We start from the raw sequence: 22,075 nt of genomic DNA on the forward strand, positions 1-22,075 counted from the left end.
AACTGGTCTGTGGCACAAAAAAGGTTGGGGACTGCTGCTCTTAACCATAAGACACAGTCCACTAAGTCTGCAGATGCTACAGCAGCACAGCACAGAGGATTAGCCTTCAAAATAAAAGTACACCTGATCTCAACTGCAGAGCCACTAACAGCTTTTTTACTAGAACAAAATAACTCCAATGTTTAATGCATGGCGAAAATAAAATGAAATTTCAAATAGACTATTGTTATTTTCTAAACTGGATCAGGTCTTTATCACACAAGACAGATGAGGAGGCTGAGTGGTTAAGGCAATAGCCTAGTAATTCATTGTGCTCTGCATGCATGGGATTAAATCCCATCCTGGTCAGAGTTTCCCTTTATTCTGCCTGAGAAGAAGAAGAACTCTGAAGAACTGTGACAATGTTAAAAGCAACAATTAGCTGTGACTCTAATTCCAGGTTTTTCCAGGACCTGTAATAGCGTTGACAGAGTATACAACTCAGAGCAGTCCACAGAGACAGTGTGTACTCACAGAGGTGATGAGGTTGTGTTGCAGGTGCAGTGTCTGCAGTGACTGCAGTTTCTTCCCCAGCCACACAGGAACATGGTCGATCCTGTTGTAGGACAAGTTGAGACGCTGCAGGTTGGACAAGAGCTCCAGTCCCTCAATCCTCCTACAAAAAAAAGTTTTCTGCAATTTTAGGACCCACAACCTCCAACACCAAACTGTGCTCCCCCCTATGCACATGAAGCTGTGAGTACTGTGTCTACAAAGGTGTCTTGATAATCATCATGGCAGCCCTGCAGCCCGATTGCAGCATAAAGTGTGTGTGTGCCTCACTGGATGCTGTTGTGGGCCAGCTGCAGCTCTCTCAGCTGAGTCAGAGCGTTCAGCCTCTCCATCCTCTGGATCATGTTGTGGTTCAAGTTCAACACTTGCAGGCGCTGACAGCCATGGAGGTTCTCTATGAACTGAGACACACACAGACTCCATCAGCAGCAACAGCAGAACATTTCTAACATCAGTGAGCCCTGTACTGGTCAGAACATTGCACGTGTCCTGTCTTTAGAGTTCATGAAAATATCTGGGAGACTAATGGTGGGGGGGGTTTCTGAGTGACCTAAAGTTAATCTGCCAGCCAAGAACAGACACAGTAACATGAGTCTGTCCACACTGTTGTGGAACCAGAGCAGAGCCCAGTGGACTCTTGGTTCCTTCAGAGTCAGTAAACAGTGACGGCCATTCTCAGGGTCTGGAGCTGGTTTTTGGAAACAGACGGGCCTCCCATTGTTGGTGAGGAAGAACCATGTGAGCCAGGTCAGCGGTGTGGCTCCCTGCTGTGGTTTTAATAGTTTTTGGACAACAATGGAGGTCTACGGCTCAGACCCATAAGCTGAACCAGGTTCTGGATTCACACACATTCATTGGTGCTGTCAGTCTATGGATGGGATCTGGACTCACACACACTGAATTTATCATGTAGCACATAGGTAAAAGCTTATTTAACATTATTGCCTGGGTTGTTCTTACCTTGATGCATTTGTCTCCAGTTGAAGATGATAAATTCAGAGAATGAACCAGCGCCAGAGACTGACAACCAGTCAGCTTCAACAGCAGCTCCTCTGTGATGTACCTGACACCTCAGAGGGAAGAAAGAGGAACACACGTTAGAGTCCTAACATGAGTCGACATTTTAGCCTTCAGTCCACATCGCCTCCTGTACCTCCTCTGCTCTCCTCAGAGTCTGTTTCTCCTCCTGCCTCCCTCTGCTCCTCCATCCCTGGACCACACAGCAGGACAGCTCCCCGCTACTCTCAGCATTTATTCTATTAGTCCAATAATTGTTTTGTCTGTGAAACATTACAAACAAAAGTTATATGGTCTGTGATATGAAAAGAATGAACAGGTACCAATTAATTAATTTATTGACTGATCACTCCAGCTCTGGTTGTCTACACTGTTAAATGTAGAACGTTAAGGCTCAGAGTCAAAGCTTGGACCTTTTCCTGCTCTACATTTATCTGATAACTTTAGTTTTCAGGATCAGATGGATCCAACAAAATACAGACTGATCATCAAACTTTATTGATCCCTGGGGGGAAATTCCCAAGATACCCAGCAATATATAAAGTACTTCAAATTAGAAGTATATAAGGTAGTTAACGTCAGCTACCCAGCGGTATATAAAGTACTTCAAATTAGAAGTATATAAGGTAGTTAACGTCAGCTACCCAGCGGTATATAAAGTACTTCAAATTAGAAGTATATAAGGTAGTTAACGTCAGCTACCCAGCGGTATATAAAGTACTTCAAATTAGAAGTATATAAGGTAGTTAACGTCAGCTACCCAGCGGTATATAAAGTACTTCAAATTAGAAGTATATAAGGTAGTTAACGTCAGCTACCCAGCGGTATTTAAAGTACTTCAAATTAGAAGTATATAAGGTAGTTAACGTCAGCTACCCAGCGGTATATAAAGTACTTCAAATTAGAAGTATATAAGGTAGTTAACGTCAGCTACCCAGCGGTATATAAAGTACTTCAAATTAGAAGTATATAAGGTAGTTAACGTCAGCTACCCAGCGGTATTTAAAGTACTTCAAATTAGAAGTATATAAGGTAGTTAACGTCAGCTACCCAGCGGTATATAAAGTACTTCAAATTAGAAGTATATAAAGTAGTTAACGTCAGCTAACCAGCGGTACATAAAGTACTTCAAATTAGAAGTATATAAGGTAGTTAACGTCAGCTACCCAGCGGTATATAAAGTACTTCAAATTAGAAGTATATAAGGTAGTTAACGTCAGCTACCCAGCGGTATATAAAGTACTTCAAATCAGAAGTATATAAGGTAGTTAACGTCAGCTACCCAGCGGTATATAAAGTACTTCAAATCAGAAGTATATAAGGTAGTTAACGTCAGCTACCCAGCGGTATATAAAGTACTTCAAATTAGAAGTATATAAGGTAGTTAACGTCAGCTACCCAGCGGTATATAAAATACTTCAAATTAGAAGTATATAAGGTAGTTAACGTCAGCTACCCAGCGGTACATAAAGTACTTCAAATCAGAAGTACATAAGGTAGTTAACGTCAGCTACCCAGCGGTATATAAAGTACTTCAAATCAGAAGTATATAAGGTAGTTAACGTCAGCTACCCAGCGGTATATAAAGTACTTCAAATCAGAAGTATATAAGGTAGTTAACCTCAGCTCCAACATTAAAGTGATCAACACAATAATCAATAATTAGAATCCAATACTATCAGTTAACTGATTAATCAGGTCTTAATATATAACTAATAAATGGAGGATAAACTACTGAAGACAAGCTAACTAGCTGCTAGTGATTAGTAGTTAAACTAAACTAGCCTGTGAGGAGTTAGTGAATAAAGACATAACCAGTAGTTAAGTGATGTTGTTGACGTTAACTAGCTAGTTAAGTTACCGGATAATTCGCTTGCTTTAGCCTGGTTAGTCCTCGGTTACCATAGAAACCAGAGCCCCAAAGCGCTTTGACCAGCGGTAGGTTTAAACTCGGCTAACCAGTTAACTAACCAGCAGCTCCTGTACCTACCCCGGTTAGACTGGCACTGGAACCGTCGTCCCGGGAAAAGAAACCTGGAGAAACCGGCGGTAACCGACCGGTAACTTTAACTTTGCTAACGTTAGCCAGGCTGGGATTGGTTAATCCTCCATCCCCATGGCAACCCGCTCACACAACCGGCGTCAGGTAACTGCAGTAATGCCGATACTTTTGTCGTAAACTCCCAGGATCTGCACCAACAGAACTCTGCAGGTGCTGCTGCCTTCATGGTCCCCTTTCACATAACCTGGGTCAGTATCTGCTGGTTCTGTGTGATACAGAACAACCACATCACGGTGATTAGATTAGATTAGATTAGATTAGATTAGATAAACTTTATTTATCACCGAAGTGAAATTCAGGACGACCTTCATTATAACGTTTCCATTTGTTCTTAACTGTGTCATGCGCGCTCAAGTGATAGTGTTAAGGTTTCCGACAACACCGAAAGGCAGCACAAGTGTATGATAGTATTCGAGTGGAAGAAGTACTTCTACTGCAGTAAGAGTAGTAAGGCCACAGTATAAAAATCCTCTGTTCAAAATGTTACTGCAGTAAAAGCACATTTCGCCTTTACATTGGTCCACTGTTAGTTCCACGGAGACAGCGCTGACATGTCATGTCCACAACAGACTGATACTCTGGTTCTTGGGGGAAGGACAAACAGGCACCTGGCCAGAGGAGCAGAGACCACACAGAGGATTTATTCTCCTTTATTGTCAGACCATGGAATGAAGGCAGAGTTAGAGAAGAGAGACATAACATTTACATTTCAACTGTTTTCTGTGTTTTTCACTTGTAAACGCTCCAGGCAGAGTTAAATTTAAATGTGCTTAAACTGTTCAGCTGCAGAGTTACTGCAAGACAGGACAGCTGTACAACTGCATTTCCAGCGCATAGTCCTCCAGCTGGGTAATGTAGTCCACACAGTCTGGAGAACTACAGTCCGTGGGCCAGAGCTCCACTATGGACTCAGAATCCAGAGGAAGGCGATACCTACAGGACACAAACACAACACCAACCTGTGTCAGACCAAAGTGGATCAATACAAACCAGAAGTAAGAAAGTGATGGAGGGACACTGACTTGACGGTCTGGCCGAGTTTGACCTCTGACCCGCTGGCTCCCATCACCAGGTACTGTTTGTTGTTCTGCATGTCAACAGCACTGCAGGTGGCCTTTTTTATCAGGACCACATCTGTACCTGAACTCACCGCTTCAAGCTCTGCAGAGAGAAGGAGAGTGAACGTAGCGTGAACCTTTGTGGAACGTTTAGTAAACATGAGGTGCAGAGGAGCAGTAACAGCAGGTATGTGAGTTAAAGACCAGGAAGGCGGGGCTTATGGTGGGAGCCGAGGAGACATGGGGGGGGGGGCAGATTTTAGTAAAACTGAAGCACAGAGACACAAACATGACAGAGATGAAATGTTTTTCTTGCCATGTTGTTTTTCTGCAGTCCTGCTCTGTGTCCCCTGCAGGGGGCGCTCACGGTGACGCACAGATACTAATGTGAAGATTTCACGTGATGTTCAGTCTAATGTGAAAAACAGTCATTGTGCTGCCTGGATCTGAATATGAGTCAGAGTAAATGTCTCACCTTTATCTGAGTTCTTCAGGACTTCAACTACAGTGGCTGTGTAGGTCGTAAAGTCTCCCTCTGCTGCTGAAGCCTTCACCGTCACCTTGTAGGCTGCCGGGGAGGAGGGGGGGGGACAGGGTCAGCGGAAACTGTGTCTTTTTTATTGTTTGATTTTCTATATTGTAAAAAAACAGCTGGGCACAAAACATAACTACAAACATTAACACTTCCAGTCCCTCCCCTCTGGAGAGAGACTCCGGTCCATCAGGACCAGGCCCTCACGCCACAAGAACAGTTCCTTCCCCACTGCGGTCAGCCTGTTGAACAGTACCCCAGTTACCTCTATGTGACCCCCCCCCCCAAAACTATAGTCAGTCACTTTTCACTACACACTTCACTTTTCTGTATAAACATAGTATTTATTTAATTTTATTCTTTATTCTTCTTTCTAGTTTATTCTAAAACTGTGTACATACTCCTTACCTGTATATGTGCTTGCTCCAGACACCAAGACTAATTCTTAGTACTGTAAAGTGTTCTTTGCTGTACCTGGCAATAAAACTGATATTGATTCTGATAAACTGAGCTCACCATCAGGGTGTGGTTCCACCAGCAATTAGAGGAAAACTGATCAGTAGCCAAAACAACACAGGTCCTGTCTGTTTTGGCCGCCAACTGACCCGCTCCCTTGTCCCTTGTTACCTGGCGTGTTCTACACACCTGTGACAGTCTGACCCGGTATGCTCCCACATTTGGAGCATCACTCTTTGAGTGTTTTAGAAATGTAGGAAACCTTGGCTCCAGTTCTCAAACATACATTTTCTTTGTTTCCTTTATTTTTATCATGTGCAGGTTCAGCCCAGTAGCTCATGGGACCCAAACCGGGCTTTTTAAATGACAGGTCCACTTATGAAGTGGCCTGTGTGAACCCCTGTGTGGTAGCATGTGAACTCATGCTCATGCTGAATCTGATCCTCACCATATTTGATGTGAGGTGTGCAGGTCTCCTCGGTGCGTTTGGCTGCTGTCAGAGTCAGGTCGACGTTTCCTCTGTAGGCAGCACACGCAGCTACACAACGCGATCGCATACAAATATAAGAACACAACAGGAAATATGATGCCAACGACACACAGAGTACGCAACAAGGAAAGCTTGTAACAAACAACAAATACATGTCAAACAACAACCAGCACTGTGGGAGGCAGCAGGTCAGTCACTGAGGCAGACGTTACCTGTCATGCACTGACACTGTTCCTCCACACAGAGGCGCTGCAGCTTCTGCTCCTGGTTGGAGAAGAGTTTGGTGCAGGTACTGCCTGCAGAGGAAAACAGGCACAAACAGCCCAGCATGAAAAGGAGCAGTTTCACAAAAACAAAATCACCCCTGGTTTCTCCAGAGTCATGATGGATGCAGCCGCCGACTCAGTGTGGGTGTCCCTGAGTCCAGATCCCATCCAGAGACTGACAGCACCAATGGATGTGGTGTCCTCGGCGTAAGGGAGAGGGGGCTGCAGCAAAAAAAAAAAAAGAAAAGACCCAATACTGACTACAAATCCCAGCATGCACAGCAGGTTGTGTTTCTCACCTTTGTCCTGAGGCTCATAGACAGTGAACACAGACTCACTGGCTCCGTTCACTGTGAACCCGATTCTGATCCGAAATCCGACGCACAGGAAGACATCAGAGGGAACCTAAGATAGAAAAACACAGGAACAATTGGACCAAATTAAAAAATATATTAAAAAAGGTGAATCCAGTGGATTTAAATGTTGAAATCATTACCCACAAATTACACAAACCTGGTTTTTATCATGTTACATTATTTTTCTTGATTTTCTGAAACCTCCAATCAGTTTTTCAGTGAAAAAAGATCTGGATCTAGTTTTTACTTTTAATGATGTTCATGTCCAATATTTTCAGGTTTGAAATAACAAATGGAAATAAAGAAGAACTAGCTCCTTTTTTCAGTCTTAATGAATCTTTGGCTGCTGTTACCTCGACCCTCAAACCAACAAGCTAATCCTGTGGGGCTCTGATGGTGCAGGGTGTGACTCACAGTGTCCAGCTGAATCACCACAGTGTTTCCTTCCAGTTCATAGTGGGAGATGAGCGGCTCTTCTGTGTCTCTGAACTGTGAAACCACATCAGAGTATTTACTGTTAGACCCATGCAGGAGGATTCAGTTACACAGACTTTTATTATTTATTGGAAGGCAGGACTTTTACTTGGAACAGAAGATTTAATACTACTACTGTTACTGCAGTAAAGGACCTGAGTACTTCTTCCAGCACTGTCCCACAAAGAAGGGTGTTTAGTTCTTCTCTAAACAAAGTAAAAGAAAACAGAGGACAAAACATCCACTGGGATTTTCAGAGTAAAAGCGTTCACCTGTCTCAGGTCATCCAGGTAAGCCTCCACACCTGTCGGCAGCTGGATCTTCATGACTGTCAGTGTGGACTCTGTGTGCACGTCGTTAGGAGGTTTATACCTGGAAGACACGGATGTTTACAGGATCAATGTCACATCAAAATGTCTATGAATTGGTTTGTAATAATTTCAAATGTTTATATTATGTTGTAAATATAAACAGATAAACATCATCACTTGGTTTCACTTTTCTTACTTTGCACAAGCAACAAGGTGAGGAGCACGCATACTGGGCCCTGAGGAGGAGACAATAACAGACACAGGTAAACAGACACACAGGTATACAGACACACAGGTAAACAGACACACAGGTAAACAGACACACAGGTAAACAGACACACAGGTAAACAGACACACAGGTAAACAGACACACAGGTATACAGACACACAGGTATACAGACACACAGGTATACAGACACACAGGTAAACAGACACACAGGTATACAGACACACAGGTATACAGACACACAGGTATACAGACACACAGGTATACAGACACACAGGTATACAGACACACAGGTAAACAGACACACAGGTATACAGACACACAGGTAAACAGACACACAGGTATACAGACACACAGGTAAACAGACACACAGGTAAACAGACACACAGGTATACAGACACACAGGTATACAGACACACAGGTAAACAGACACACAGGTATACAGACACACAGGTATACAGACACAGGTAAACAGACACACAGGTATACAGACACACAGGTAAACAGACACACAGGTAAACAGACACACAGGTAAACAGACACACAGGTATACAGACACACAGGTAAACAGACACACAGGTATACAGACACACAGGTAAACAGACACACAGGTATACAGACACACAGGTAAACAGACACACAGGTATACAGACACACAGGTATACAGACAGGTAAACACACAGGTACGTACCTCTGGACATGTCGGCGCTGGCCATCTCTATAGTGAGGTCAAAGTTACATTTCACTGTGGACGAGGTCGTCTCATAGTAAACTGTCTTCATCTGCAAACACAAGAAAGGTTTAAAGTTACAAGGCATGCTGGGAAATGCCTTATGAATAACCAAATCTAAACCACACCCACCTTTACGTTTGACACCCCCCTCCCATAACCTGTGGACACAATGATGTCATCATTGTTTGTCACCTGGGAGACAGACAAACAGAAGGAGAGAAAGTTCATTAGCAGCAGAGCAGAGGCTGCACTTCCCTCACCGTGCTGCACCTGTCTTACCTGGATGGGCGTGGCCACAGGTCGACTCTGGCTCAGGTGGAGTTGTCCCAGCGGCCCCTTCTTTCTGTAGCGTAGGTTGATGTCCAGGCTGAGGATGGTTCGAGGGGCGATCTTGCTGTACTCCGTCAACGCCTCCAGAGTCAGCACTGTGTCCTGAGAGAGGTCAAAGGTCAAAGCGACAGAAGAAAGCCACACCTGTGCTGATGTGTGTGAGTGTTTACCTGTATGGAGTAGAAACCTTCTCCATAGTGCTGATCCTGGGTCAGCCAGGACAGGATTGGATTGGCGTAGGGGATCCTCCCCTTCAACACACAAAAACACTCCAGTAGTAAATTGCATTAGTTACACCTGAATCGTGGTTTCCGTAGCAACACAGTAACATAACACGTTACTGTGCTGCTACATCCTCAAGCTTTGAGATGTCAGGCCAGCGGAGGCGTGTAGGGAACAGAGGTTAAGGGTCAAACTGTCAGCCTGGCGCCCTGAGCAGCATCTTCAGGGCCAGTCTGCTACACCTGCAGGGTGTGAAGGTGCTGCCACAACATCAGTCTCTGTTTGACTGGCTGCTCATATTTATACAGTTATAATAGTTATAATAGTTAGTACGTGGAACCTGGGGCTTAATAATTTTACTTTATATCAGTCTCAGTTTATGGGGATGCTGCAGGAGAAGCAACTTCAGAAGTAACTCGTACTGATTTACTGTTTTAAAACATAATATATAACAAATCACTTTTGACAACTAACGCTGCATCTGAATGTCAAGACTGCAATGACTCCTGCTCTTCATCCTGGACATTAAAAGGTGCTGCCCTAACATGACCAAACACACTCGACATCGTTTCATCAGCACATTTCACATCTGGGACAGGATGTGCAAGGTAAAGAAAGACAAAGGTATTTATTTAAAGGAAATTTAAGAATTTAAACTAAATGTTTGCTGCTCTGGGTAAAAAGACACCGGTTAGCTTAGACTTTAGCTCTGACTACTGGCTGTATGTTTAGAGCAGACAGCAGCACCTTGAGCAGCACAGTCAGCAGGACGTACGCCGTCATCTCCACCGTCAGACCGCTGGATTGGTCGGGTTTCAGCCAATCAGCTGTCACACTCGACTCCTGCCAGTACCTGAGGACAGCCGGGTGACCTGCACAACAAACACACACATTTGTCAGCTGTCTTTGTTGGATCATCCTTGGTATAAAACATCCCTGTGTCCCTAACCCTGACCCAGACTCTGACCTAAACCTGGGTCTAAAACCTGAATCCTTGAAGGTGTGAGGAATAGAACACACGTCCTCATGGTGTATTACTGTTGTTTTGTTTTTTTAAAGAGGATTCAAACCTGGAATCTTCTTGCTGTGAGAGGACAGCATAAACCGCTGCACAACCGTGCCACCTTACTGACCTAAATTAAATAATTGTCTTTACAGAGCGTTAGTTAAGATCCAGACGTGCTGGAGCAGGAAAGGCAAACACACCTTTCTGTCGAGCCAGGGCCTCCAGGCTGGAGAGCAGCTGGGACACAGACATGCCGTCGGGGTCATGAAGGGTCAGGGCGTAGGTTGCCACTGCACGCACATACACACTTTTCACAGTTGGGGCATGTTGGGAAATGTAGTCTGCTGCAGACCTCATGCTGTCATCATGAAACTGAGAGAAGAAGAAGTGATGGAGTCATGTCCTTTCAAAGTGGGTTCACTAAACTGAGTTTGAGCGTGTTGCTGGAAGGTTTGAGCGAAATGAAGTTCAGTCCAGTTCAACCACCAGGTCAGTCAGAACTCAGACTCAGACCAAACCTGAGAAGTTACTGATTATTTAGAAATAAATATGAAAAATCCACCATGAGGAGAGCACTGGCTCTCTGCTGCCTGACGGGGAAAAGAGGAGGACGAAGGTTTGTTCTCACTCTGAGCTGCAGGATTGGGTCTTTGATCCTCGTTGCTCTGTATATGGCGATGAGCACGAAGGACGTCAGGTACACAGACTGCTCGATCTCATTCGTCCCTGCAGTCTGCAACCAATCAGAAAACACAAAAAAGAGGATTTCTCAGGTAAAGATTAAACAAAGAGAGGAGGAAGAGGAGGAGGAGGAAGAGGAGGAAGAGGAGGAGGAGGAGGAGGCTGCTCACCATGTATTTGTTGGCTCTGATCAATGACTTTTCAGTGAAGGATCCGTCCTGCTGCTGAGTGCTGTGGATCAGCCAGGCCACAGACTCTGACAGAGCCTGGTGGTCTACAGAGACCACCGGGTCCAACACAGACAGAGTCTTCACCACCAGAGCAGTCAGCCTGCCAGTCAGAGAGGCAGAGCAGAGAGGCGTCATTCTCCACACGATATTTGATTATGACTGAGGGCCCTGGCAGCCCAGTGAGGGTGATGATGTCCAACATAATTATTAAAGTCATAAAATGAGGTAAACATTGAACTTCTGAGGTCAAATCATGTTTAATAAGGAACAAAGATCATTTCCTGATTTTAACCCTGAAAACTGGGAAGGTGTTTGTCCAGTTGTCAGGAAGTTTAGTTTAATCATGTGTGTGTGTTCTGACCAGGTGCTGGGCTCTCGCTTAATCCACATGCTGTAGCTGGAGTCTCCACCTCTGAAGGAATTGACAGCGACCAGACCTACACACACACACACACACACACACACACACACACACACACACACACACACACACACACACACACACAGCTAGAAACGTTTTCTGCAGCTGAACTGAAAAGACCAGTCCTCTGATCCTTTACTTCAGTAAAAGTCCTATCACACACTGTAAAAACACTACAAATCCTCTACTCAGTCAGTTTTAGCTCCTGGTTTGTTTTCAGATTGATCTGAAGGTTTCACTGATTACACCTTCGGCTCATGATCTGCTGACTGTCCCAGGGTCCACATTAAAGACTACAGGAGACCAGGACTTTGCTGATGCTGCTCCTGAGCTCTGGATCAACCTGCTGGTGGAGCTCAGGCTCCTTACACACTTCTGTGTGCTCAGATTACCCTCACCCTCTCTGATCTTCTGCCTCAGATCTGCTGCGTTCTTCTCGATGTCTGCTCCCAGCAGGTCCCAGCGTCGCGTCGTCTCCAGGTACTGATACAGCTGCACGAAGAGGAGGAGTCCGCCGAGCTCCGCCTCTGACGACCCGGGCGGCAGGTTGACAAGCTGTCGTAAGCCTTCAGGCTTGTGTATCACTGTCAGGACTTCACCCATAACGTCACCTGGTGCACAGAAACCCCGAAGGTTATACATGTAATTACACTAACACACCAGAGGGGGCAGTACAGGCCAGACTGTAACAAACCTAGGATTCTTGGGACAGCAGCAAAAATTTCAATTTAGAGAACTCACTACAAGAGAATTTCTATCCTCCTGCCTGTCAGTAGATCCCAGATTTAAGGATCTCTTGTGCTACAAAAGGCAGAAGCTGGACACACCTGAACAAGGATTCCACATCATCAGCTTTAGGTCTGTGTCTGTGAGCTGGACCTGTTCCTGATGTTCCTCAGCACACGGAGTCAAGTCTTACCGTTGATAGTGAGCATCCTCTCCACATCTGTGTTGGGAACGATGTTGGCCGGAACTTTGTTCTTCAGCTCCACTGTTCTTCTCTCTGACCCTGCAACAGCGGGAAAGCACAGATCAGCACACAGAGCTGCAGGTCCTGCTGCTGCTCGCCACACCACGTACCGTATAGTCCCTGTGGGTCCAGTCTCCCTCCAGAAAAGGACTCCCTCCTCACTCCTTCAGGCTGCAGACACAGAACGCAACGACCGATTTCATCACCAACAAACTCCTTGTGTTACATCCACAAAAACATTAAAGCAGCTCAGCGTCTGTGATTTAAAGAAATCCAGGTCCAGACTTAAAGCTCGCCTGTGGTTTTCTTGGAAACAAACTGAAGTTGTGTTTGTATTTGAGGTTTCTTCTCCTTGCTGTCAACAAACGTGTTTTCTTCCTGCCTCCTCTCAGGTGTTACTGCCACCTGACCCACTGTCTGATAATGTTACCTGAGTATATAACCTCACGCACTAGACAAACCAAACCCTCCTGGAAAACCTGATCCATGAAGATACTACAGATCAAAAACTCCACAGGAAACTTTAACTTTAACCTGGACATTTACAAACCACCCAGTCAGTCTTTCCTGGGCTGGAATACTTAGCACCATCCGTCCGTCCAGGTACGCACCACCACTCGGAGCTTCTTCTCCAGCACGTCTCTGGTTCCATCCTGTGTCTTCAGGGTGAAGGTCATGGTGTGTTCTCCAGTCTCCAGGCCCAGCACGATGAAGGTCACTTTGTCCACATCCCCTGCAGACAGGTGACTCCAGCTGCAGGACGTGGAGCGCTGCCCCGCCCCCCCCGTAGTGGCCTGGGCCTTGAGCAGACAGAGCGCCGGGCCGACCGTCAGCGTCACACAGTACTGAGGAGGAAATGACACAAAGATTCATCAAGAGAGATAGTAAGTATTCTGTAGGCAGGACTACATCTCCCAGCAGGTTTTGAAAACAAGCCTCTGCAGAGCATCATGGTATATGTAGTGGAGTGTGATGCATGTTTTTCTACCTTGATGCTGAAGGACTGTTGGTTGTACACGGAGCCCGTCAGCTCCAGTTGCTCTCCTCTGACCACCTGATAGGGCAGTGGGATGTCGATACTGAGCGGCAGACTGACTGACACCCGGACCGGGTCCGCAACACACAACCCTGCGCCACAAACAATGCAACTTTATTTAACTCTGCATTTATTAACACAACACACCACTAAGGTATCGAACCTTTCAGTCAGATCATCTTTGTTTCAGGTGCAGCTCAACATCCTCATCACAAACACAACACCACCTGGAGCTGAATCAGCTTTTGTCAGAAACCTCTACACTGTTGATGTCGTAGCTTCAGGAAACAGGACGGGATGGGAGGGGCAAAGAGCAGGAAGGAGGGGCTTAACGTGGGAGTTTGTTTCGCTCATTAGACCCTTTAGAGCAGGGGTGTCAAACTCTGGTCCCGCAGGTCCACTGTCCTCCCTGTCCAACTATGTTTGCCCCAGCAGCTTCTGATTGGCTGAAATCACCTGGTCCAGGAGTCCAAAGTGAGCAGGATAGATGAGCCAGAGTTTGACCCCCCTGCTCTAGAGGCTGAGAAGACGTGGAGTGGAGCAGCTTTAAATAAAGAAGTAGAGAAACATACCGTTCTTGAACATGCCAACGGCCTTGATCTCCCAGGTGGTCAGAGAGTCTGGTAGAGTCCTGCTGAAGGACGTCCGGCCTTGACTGAAGACACACAATATACACAGAACATTCAGAAAACCTTCAGACCTGAAAACACAAATTGCTTCTGTGTCTCATCGATTTATCCGAACACACACACTGGGACTCTCAGGTGCATTTGAATAGTGTCACCTGATGCGCTGCACCTCCCACATCCAGCTCTCCGGAAAGTAGCTTCGCACTAGAGACGGAACCTGGTCGAAGTTTGTGCCCCGGTCTGCACACACAAAGAGCAGGCTTGTGATAAATACAGTGCGAGTCCGTTTGCACTGGATTCAGCTGCACTCAGACAGGAGGAACATCACAAAACTCGGGTTACACCTCCCTAAATCCACTTAGAAATCAAAGGGAGCAGCAGCTGCGTTTCCTCCAGTATCACAGTGACGGGGTCCGGTCTTCTGATTAAATGTGAACAGATATGGGCTAAAAATGAAAAATGGCTCTGGATGTGATTTCAATGACAAAGACAGGAGCTGACTGTGGCTGCAGCTGTAAATCACGGACCAGAGCAGATCACGTTCCGATCGGAAATCCAGTCTGATTCAGGCTCTAGACTAGATGATCACGTATATGAGACTGCAGCCCGACCACGCTAATGTTGGTGTAGCACAGTCGCAGCTCATATGGCTGAAAGCAACCAGCACCTTCGGGTGTTTAATCTCTAGATTGAGATGATGTGTAAGGGTCACAGGAGGTCAAGGTTTCCCTGACTGTAAACTGTCAGTGTGTGTCTGGTTGTGATGTGATGAGTCTATACTGACCGTGGCGTCCCAGGATCAGGTTCTCGTCCTCGTCCAGATGCTGCTGGATGAACTCACAGCATTCCTTGAAGACCTGTCTGCAGAGAGGTTTCTTGCTGAAGGTCTCTATGGCAAACTGCTGGCAGGTCACACTTTTTGGGATGTACTTCATCCCGAGTTCACAGCAGGTCTTCAGACCACCGTAACTCTGCACTGTTCACCAACAAAAACACACTGTCACCTGTTGTCGTCATCACCTCCTCCATCTATCAATCATCACGTTATCAATCATCATGTGGTCAGACTGCAGGTGTGTGTGTCTGCAGGTGGTGGAGTGGCTTTCTGTTGCATCTGGTTTTGTGTGTCTCTGTGCTGGTCTTGTGTGTCTTTTGTGTCCCTGACCTTTCTTTGCCTTCTCCGCTTCTGTCAGCGCTCTCTTTGGACGGACCATTGCTGTACACGCCTCACCTGAACAGGGTTATGAATTAAACCACCTCCAAAACACAGGTGTGATTGACCAATTGATTGATGAATTGATTGATCGGTGACGTACTACTGGCTGATGGGTGGGCGTTGGCATTGGTGATGAAGGTGAGACCAGCCATTCGGAAGACGTCTGCGCCGTCTTTGCCGCCTCCTCCGCCGCAGCCCTGGTCGCTCTGCTCGATATGACGCAACACCTGCAGGCCCCCATACATCCTGTTACTGAGCTGGTTACGGCTACACAGGGTCCACACAAACGGCGTCTAACAAACGTGTGCTGGGATGTTTTCTGTGTTACCATGGATACGGGGTCTTTGTAGGTGGGTCGGAGTGTGAAGAGAGCTGTGTCTGCAGCAGACAGAGCCACTAGACCCTCCTGATTCGCCTGGATGTCCATCCGGAGGTTTTGCTTTGGCTTGTAGTCCAACTTAGGAAATGACAGATCAGTCTGACACACACACACACACACACACACACACTAAAATCACTTAAAATAAACTCACACGTGGGCAAACACAAAAACTGCAAATACAAATTTTGGGTTTGGTTCTGATGGTGGATCTAAATGTGTGGAGATGTTGTCCTGGAGGTGGATCCAGAGTGAAAGCAGCTCCACAGACGGCAGCGGCTCGGCGTACCTGGAGTCCATTAACACACTTGTCTCTGACATCCAGCCAGACGGAGTCGGCCACCAGCTCGGACGTCCCCTCCCCATACAGGATGTAGTAGACCAGCAGCCTGATGGACGGGACCATGGCTGCCGTCACCTCGAACTGCAGATTCTGTTTGTTGTCAAAGCTGGAAGCGAACTTCAGACTTCCAAAATTCACCACCTTCCCTTTAGAGAGCACCTGAGGGTGCAGGCATTGAGGTAATCAGTAACAGGGACAACGGAACAACGTGCATCATCACCTCGGTTTTCTCACCAGGTAGCTGAGGGCTTTGATGGGCAGGTAGGAGGGCGTGGCTGAGTACACCTTGATGTTGGCAAATTGGCCCACCTCCAGGCTGCGGCCGGGCAATGGGGGGTCGATGTAAAGGTATCGCTGGTTTGGGGAGTGATAGGACGTCACTTCCAGACTCAGAGTGGCCTGACTGGTTGCTGGCAGGGTGGGGTCTGCCGTCTCAAACTGCATCAACAACCAGGAAACAACAGTGGACAAACAACAATAACAACAAAAACACAATGAGCTGGACAGTGTCGACTACAAAAAAAAGATGGGAAGAGAAACACCAACAAAAAACCAGATCCTCCTCCTCACCTTCAGCACCGCCCTGACCGCCTCGACAGGTGTGTTGCAGATGAAGACAGTGAGGCCGTCTGATTGGCTGCTGGAGCTGGTGGAACAGGGCATGTCCATGGTCTCCTTCCCCTGTCTGAACAGGTGTCGTTCCACCAGACGAATCTCAACCCGGTTCACCGGTTTGTCCAGGTGATCCTTCACCAACACCTGCGCATCAACACAGATCGATGCGTTTTCTTTCTGACTTAGACTCACTTCACTCCCCGTTTGGTGCAGATTGTACCCGGTAAAACTGGGTCCAGCTGCAGATTTCCACACTAAGTTGGGCTTGCTGCTCAGTGGTTTCCCTTTGACATTAACCTGCTGCCGATCAACCACCACAAACCAGCTGATGCGTGTGACTGATCCAGCCGCTGAGGTGAAACTGGTTCTGATCAGATCACAGCTGAAGCAGTTCAGGTCAGATCTTTGTTTTATAGCAAAAACATGAAAACACCAAATGACAAGACTGAAAGTGTTGGTGCTACACACTCAGTCCAGATAGTTCAACCCAATAAGTCCTACACAGTCCTCAAAGTGGCTTCTGTGGTTTGTCTGAGGTTCTATGGGACTGAGGAGGTAACAGGTTGACAACAATAGCCCTGATGAACACGATGAGAATGAGATGCAGCTTGACACCTGTTCTGGCACATTATGAATGGGATGGAAATGGAGGAGGGTTTACCTGGATGTTATAAGGAAGACCAGGTTTGATGAAGAGAGGTGTGGACACCAGACTCAGACTGTAAGGGGATTTAACAAACTTCACCGCAGCAAACTCTGCCTCCTGGCTGATCCCACCTGGGGGTTGCACAAAGTAGACATTTACACCTTTACAGTTCAGGACTAAACTAACTATCTAAACTAAAGCTGCATCCACATCCCAGCTGAACCTCCTCAGACCTGATGTTCCCACAGTGTGAACAGTCCAAACCAGATCTCAGACCAGATCTGGTCCACCTGCATATGTGGTCTTAGATCTGATTCCTGTCCGATGTGTGAGTGTGCGAGCGCCGTCAGAACAGTCAGACCAGAATCCATGTGGTCGTTTTAACGTCTCCCTCCTCTGCACATGTCGCCTGTCGTCATCATTCAGTGTGGGAAACATCAACATGGAGGAGGGGGGGCAGTGGAGAGACCAGGACCTTCACATTGGTTGGACATTTATGGAGAAGCTTCTGATGGTGCCAAACTGGAAGGAACATATGGGAACCCAGCAGCTTTGGAGGAAACTGAGCACAGATGATGTTGTTCTTCATGTTTCAGTTCAGTCTGTGCATGGGGGCAGTTTAGGAGCTCAGTTGGTTCTGTCCCTGACAGACATGGGTCAAACTGCAGGTCTGATGGAAACACTCAGGCCTGGGATGTGGACTCAGCCTGGGATTAGGGTTAGGATGGGTGTTCTTGTTGTGTACTGTGTGTGTACCTGTGCTCTCCTGCAGCAGTACAGCTATATACAGGTACTTCCCCACCAGACTGTTGAGGTCTTTTGGTCCATCATGTCTGGACAGAACCTTCCCCATATTCACAGTCACCCCCACTTCCCCTGATGACGACAACTGAAGGAGACACAGCTTCTTTGTGAGGCAGTAAAAGTACTCAGATCTTTAAAGTATACAGAGTAAAAATACTGGGTAGTAAAATCAGGAACTGAATTGATGAGTTTGTATAAACAGCAAATTAAAACAGGGGCAGACCAGAAAACAGGAAGACTCTTTACTAATTATTCTTTTTACATAAAAGAGAAATAAAGGCAGTTTTAACTGTAGAGATTCAGCCATTCCATTTGGGGTCTAGTCTGTAAGAACTGTGGTTTAAGAACATTAAAGGTCTGGCAGAAGGTTTCTAGGTTCCTGATGAGCAAACACTTTCCAGCTGTGTGACTTGTTTCTTACTTGTTGCTTGGTGACAGAGTTGGGGATGATCACTGGAGGATTATTCCCGCTAACGTAGCCGTAACGCAGAAACACCTCAGCATTCGCCACCGGAGCGCCGTGGAGATACCTGCAGCAGGTAGACACACCGTTGGTCAGCTAACAGAAACTGCGCTCAGTGCAGGAGACACCACTAAACAGTTGGGGGCAGAGGAAGTGACGTGCCTCTGTGATTCTGGGACCACTTTGGAAACAGGGTCTTCTTACTGTGGTTGTTCCATGATCTATGTGTGAATATGTCCACCATTCCCAGAACCAGTATTTAGGCTCTAATGGGGTCAGATGTTTTTGTTTATTTAAGTCCAGTCCTACATGTTTATGAAAATATTCCTATTACACTTTTACTTTTCTGATGGTAAACCAGGAACTGACGTCGTATAACTGGATTTTGTGGCTGTATCTTTGTCAGTTATTCCTCTGCCTCTTTATTATTACTTATTATTATTGTGGATTCTGATTCTCTGTTAAGATGTTTGTTTGTTTTTACTTCTTCTGTGGTGTTTTAAAAGCAGCACACTGGCTGTTGCTGTTTGACATCATGTTCATGTGTTGGCTGTTTCTGAAAGTTGAAAATGAGTCTAGTTGTGATTTGTTTCGCTCTTTGTGACGTAGGCAGGTCGTTGCTGAGATGATCCTGGGTCTGAACCGACTCTTACCTGGCAGAGACCCTGAAGTTGAAACTGTTGAACTGTCCGTAGCTGATGTAGTTTCTTTCTGGTACCACGAGGATGGAGAAGCTGGGAAGAACTAAAACAGACTAACAACAATGAATAATTCTCTTTTTACACTCCAGCTAAAATGCGACTGCTATAAGAACGTACCGTATTCTTTCACTTCAAAGTCTGTCCTTGCTGCTGTGGTAAAAGCATCTGAGTAGGAGGCTTCAACAGTCCAAATCCCCAACCTGGACTCACACACCGTAAAACATGACTAACAGCCTGGACTCACACTGACGACATTACGTGGTCGTAGGAAGTTTGTGCCTGAATGTTCTTACTTTGGTTTGATGGGGATCTTGAAGGGGTTTTGCATCGATGGGATTCCATTATTCACATCAATCATCTCCACAATGTCCACTGTCATTTGGTCCGGGTCCTGCAGGAGACAAAGTTACTGATCTGAGTTCTCGCTGTAGAAAGAAATCAACATGTCGCAGTGGTCCTGAGGATCAGACGCTCACCTTGAAGGTCAGGAAGACGCTGCGATTGGCCGGCCGCAGCTCCTGGTTCAGGGAGAACGCCCGCACTTTGACTGGTGACACACAGACAACACGCAATGAGAAGTGTTGCTGATGTCCTGGGTTGATGAGGACGTGACTTTACTTTGAGACCACATGAATTTAACAGGGGACATGGACCATCTGACTTTTTCACCTGGAACATACCTGCCACCATAACAGGAAGCCTGGGATTTCTCCAATGACAATACAGTCTGCAATCACCTGTATAACACTAGAACCTACCTAGAAAAGGACCACCTGAACAAGGACCACCTAAACAAGGACCACCTGAACAACGACCACCTGCTTGAGGGAAAACCACCTGAGAGGATGTGTAGATGCGTTATGGATTCGTTCAGGAGTCAGAAGGAGGTGGAGCCTGAAATGTGTTTGGAAAAAACACTCACCACCCTGATGCGGGGTATACAGCGGTTTGTCGGTCTGGATGAACAAAAAGCCGTTGATCCGGGTCACAGGGACAGACAGGTGCTGATTGATCTCTGTTGACTGGACGTGGAGGATCACATTTTTTACACTCTTGTCCAGCTGACCTGGGTACAGCTAAGGCAGGAAACATCATGATCAAAACTTTATGTGAGAATAAGAGAATAATTGATAAATTACAGAAATGTCCTGACGTGTCATATCTGACCCGGACTTTGGCGGCAGCCTGGTAGTTGTTCTGGGTGTTGAGAACCACAACCTCTCGAGCCAAAACCACATGATTTGGAGCCATCGAGGTCTTCAAGAACACGTGGGCTCGCACCTCTTCCGAAAAACCAAACAACTGCAGCAGCACTGTCTCAAATGCATCCAGGCGCAGCGAGAGAGGGGCTGTTATCAGATACCTGAGGACAGGGGAGACGGGGCCCCTTCAACAGTGGAACGTAACAATGGAGGACACCACATTCATTGTCGCAGTCGGTCTCTGGATGGGATTTGGTCTCAATAACACACACAGAATCAGTAAAAGTACTTCGTTCCTCTGGCACCACCTCGAAGACAAACTGGTTCCCTGCTAGTGGTCTGGATCTACATGTTTTCATCTAAACAGTCCTCAGACCTTCAGCGTTTTGCTCTGGGCCCGTGGACGGCACTGAACTGCACCAGGAGCAGTTAAAGGTGACGTTTTAGTGCTAATTAACAACAGAGCTAACAAAGCTCACAATTCATGAGTAATCAATGCAAAGCTGACTTACGATCTGGACTCAGCCTCCGTCCTCCAGCACAGACAACACACACACAGGAGTAGGACGCCCACCTTCATCCTGCACACACTGAGCCCCAGGAACACAGACTCTGCTGACTCACTGCAGCAGAAAGCTGCTTTATTTGGTTTTATTAGTTGTTGATCAGCTCAGCTATTGGCAAATACGTGGGAGTCATCTGAAAACGGCAGAGTGGGAACTGCTCCTGTCTGTGTACATGTCTCAAAGGTGAGTTTACTCAGCCTGTGTTTTCTGGTCTTGCCCAATGTGTTGACTCGGAGCTTTGTTGTTATCAGCCAGTTGACAAATCAGAAAGCTAAAGATGCGAAAAAACACACATTTCAGGTAGATTTCAAGCTTTTAGTCCAAAGTCCCTCAAAACTGTACTAACAAACACTACTACAGTACTTTCCTCCCTGTGATCCTGTCAGAACTGCATTTGAGGGTAAAGGTGAAGTAATACTTTATTAGGAGTATACAGTATAGACTCAAATACAATGTCCTTTATATACTAATACATGTATCATATATGAGCTTGTACATAGACATATACAGAGATAAAGTGACAGTTGAATTATATTAAAGCACATTTTCCAGCTTATTTACAGGGAAACAACAATCACGTCTTCATTTTCATCTTGACTAGATATTTGTACAGATTCCAACAGGTCTCAGCTGAACCCGCCTCAGACCTGATGTGGCTGTTAATGAGCACGAACCAGGAAAAACAACATTTAGGATCAGATATTTGAAATTGGAAGAAAGGTTGAGCTCCTCTAAAGGAACCTGGTGAGTTTTTAGCTGATTGACCAAACGTCAGTAAAGATGAAGACGCCAAAAGTCTTTTAGTTCTGCTGAACCGACACAGGAGCTTTTCTACGCTCTGCTGACACACTGGTGCAGATTTCTAGATATTATTAACATGAGTTCAGAGCATCCAAATCACTTTTATCTGAAAGCTCCAACATACGTGAATAAAAAGTGCAGAAACAGCAGCAGCCTGTTAATTAAAGGCTGATCTTTATTCCTCAGCATGACCTCAGGGTGTCAGGACGCTGCAGGTGAACTGGTCAATGGTTGGTCTGTTGTGGTCTTTGTAAACTAAGGCAGCCGGGATCCTGAGCTGC

General features: G+C 46.2%; 2 protein-coding genes across 7 annotated transcripts in view; both read right to left on the minus strand.

Annotated features, from left to right (window-relative positions):
- Window positions 1-3,696, minus strand: part of cntrl (centriolin) — a 24,420-nt gene extending 20,724 nt beyond the window's left edge. For 4 of the 6 annotated variants that reach the window (XM_026321807.2, XM_026321805.2, XM_026321806.2 and 1 more), the window contains exons 1-5: window positions 3,560-3,696; window positions 1,706-1,832; window positions 1,513-1,622; window positions 823-953; window positions 514-655 (exon numbers count right to left, since the gene is read on the minus strand). In XM_026321807.2, the coding sequence (XP_026177592.1) occupies window positions 514-655; window positions 823-953; window positions 1,513-1,622; window positions 1,706-1,760 (438 nt within the window). In that variant the 5' untranslated portion in view covers window positions 1,761-1,832; window positions 3,560-3,696. Of the gene's footprint in view, window positions 1-513; window positions 656-822; window positions 954-1,512; window positions 1,623-1,705; window positions 1,834-3,430; window positions 3,457-3,559 lie in introns of those variants that run through there. The other 2 variants (XM_026321804.2, XM_026321808.2) reach the window with 2 other exon arrangements.
- Window positions 3,697-4,269: 573 nt separating this feature from the next.
- On the minus strand, window positions 4,270-21,066 carry c5 (complement component 5). The gene is made up of 42 exons (XM_026321489.1): window positions 20,940-21,066; window positions 20,393-20,588; window positions 20,148-20,301; window positions 19,702-19,772; window positions 19,519-19,616; window positions 19,343-19,425; window positions 19,178-19,268; window positions 18,483-18,591; window positions 18,014-18,146; window positions 17,273-17,388; window positions 16,567-16,755; window positions 16,231-16,434; window positions 15,943-16,155; window positions 15,603-15,752; window positions 15,375-15,501; window positions 15,224-15,289; window positions 14,843-15,034; window positions 14,214-14,298; window positions 14,002-14,084; window positions 13,382-13,521; window positions 13,005-13,238; window positions 12,504-12,564; window positions 12,343-12,432; window positions 11,822-12,034; window positions 11,364-11,439; window positions 10,943-11,102; window positions 10,720-10,824; window positions 10,292-10,463; window positions 9,833-9,957; window positions 9,034-9,114; window positions 8,813-8,965; window positions 8,663-8,725; window positions 8,488-8,582; window positions 7,771-7,803; window positions 7,536-7,635; window positions 7,204-7,278; window positions 6,733-6,838; window positions 6,380-6,463; window positions 6,126-6,215; window positions 5,165-5,257; window positions 4,654-4,792; window positions 4,270-4,564 (listed from the first exon to the last, which is right to left on the minus strand). The coding sequence occupies exons 1-42, from the start codon at window positions 21,005-21,007 to the stop codon at window positions 4,423-4,425; spliced, it is 5,058 nt and encodes a 1,685-aa protein (XP_026177274.1). The 5' UTR covers window positions 21,008-21,066; the 3' UTR covers window positions 4,270-4,422.
- Between the last annotated feature and the right edge of the window lie 1,009 nt (window positions 21,067-22,075).

The sequence above is a fragment of the Mastacembelus armatus genome, chromosome 9, assembly GCF_900324485.2.
Source record: "Mastacembelus armatus chromosome 9, fMasArm1.2, whole genome shotgun sequence".
In the NCBI taxonomy this organism is placed as follows: Eukaryota; Metazoa; Chordata; class Actinopteri; order Synbranchiformes; family Mastacembelidae; genus Mastacembelus; species Mastacembelus armatus.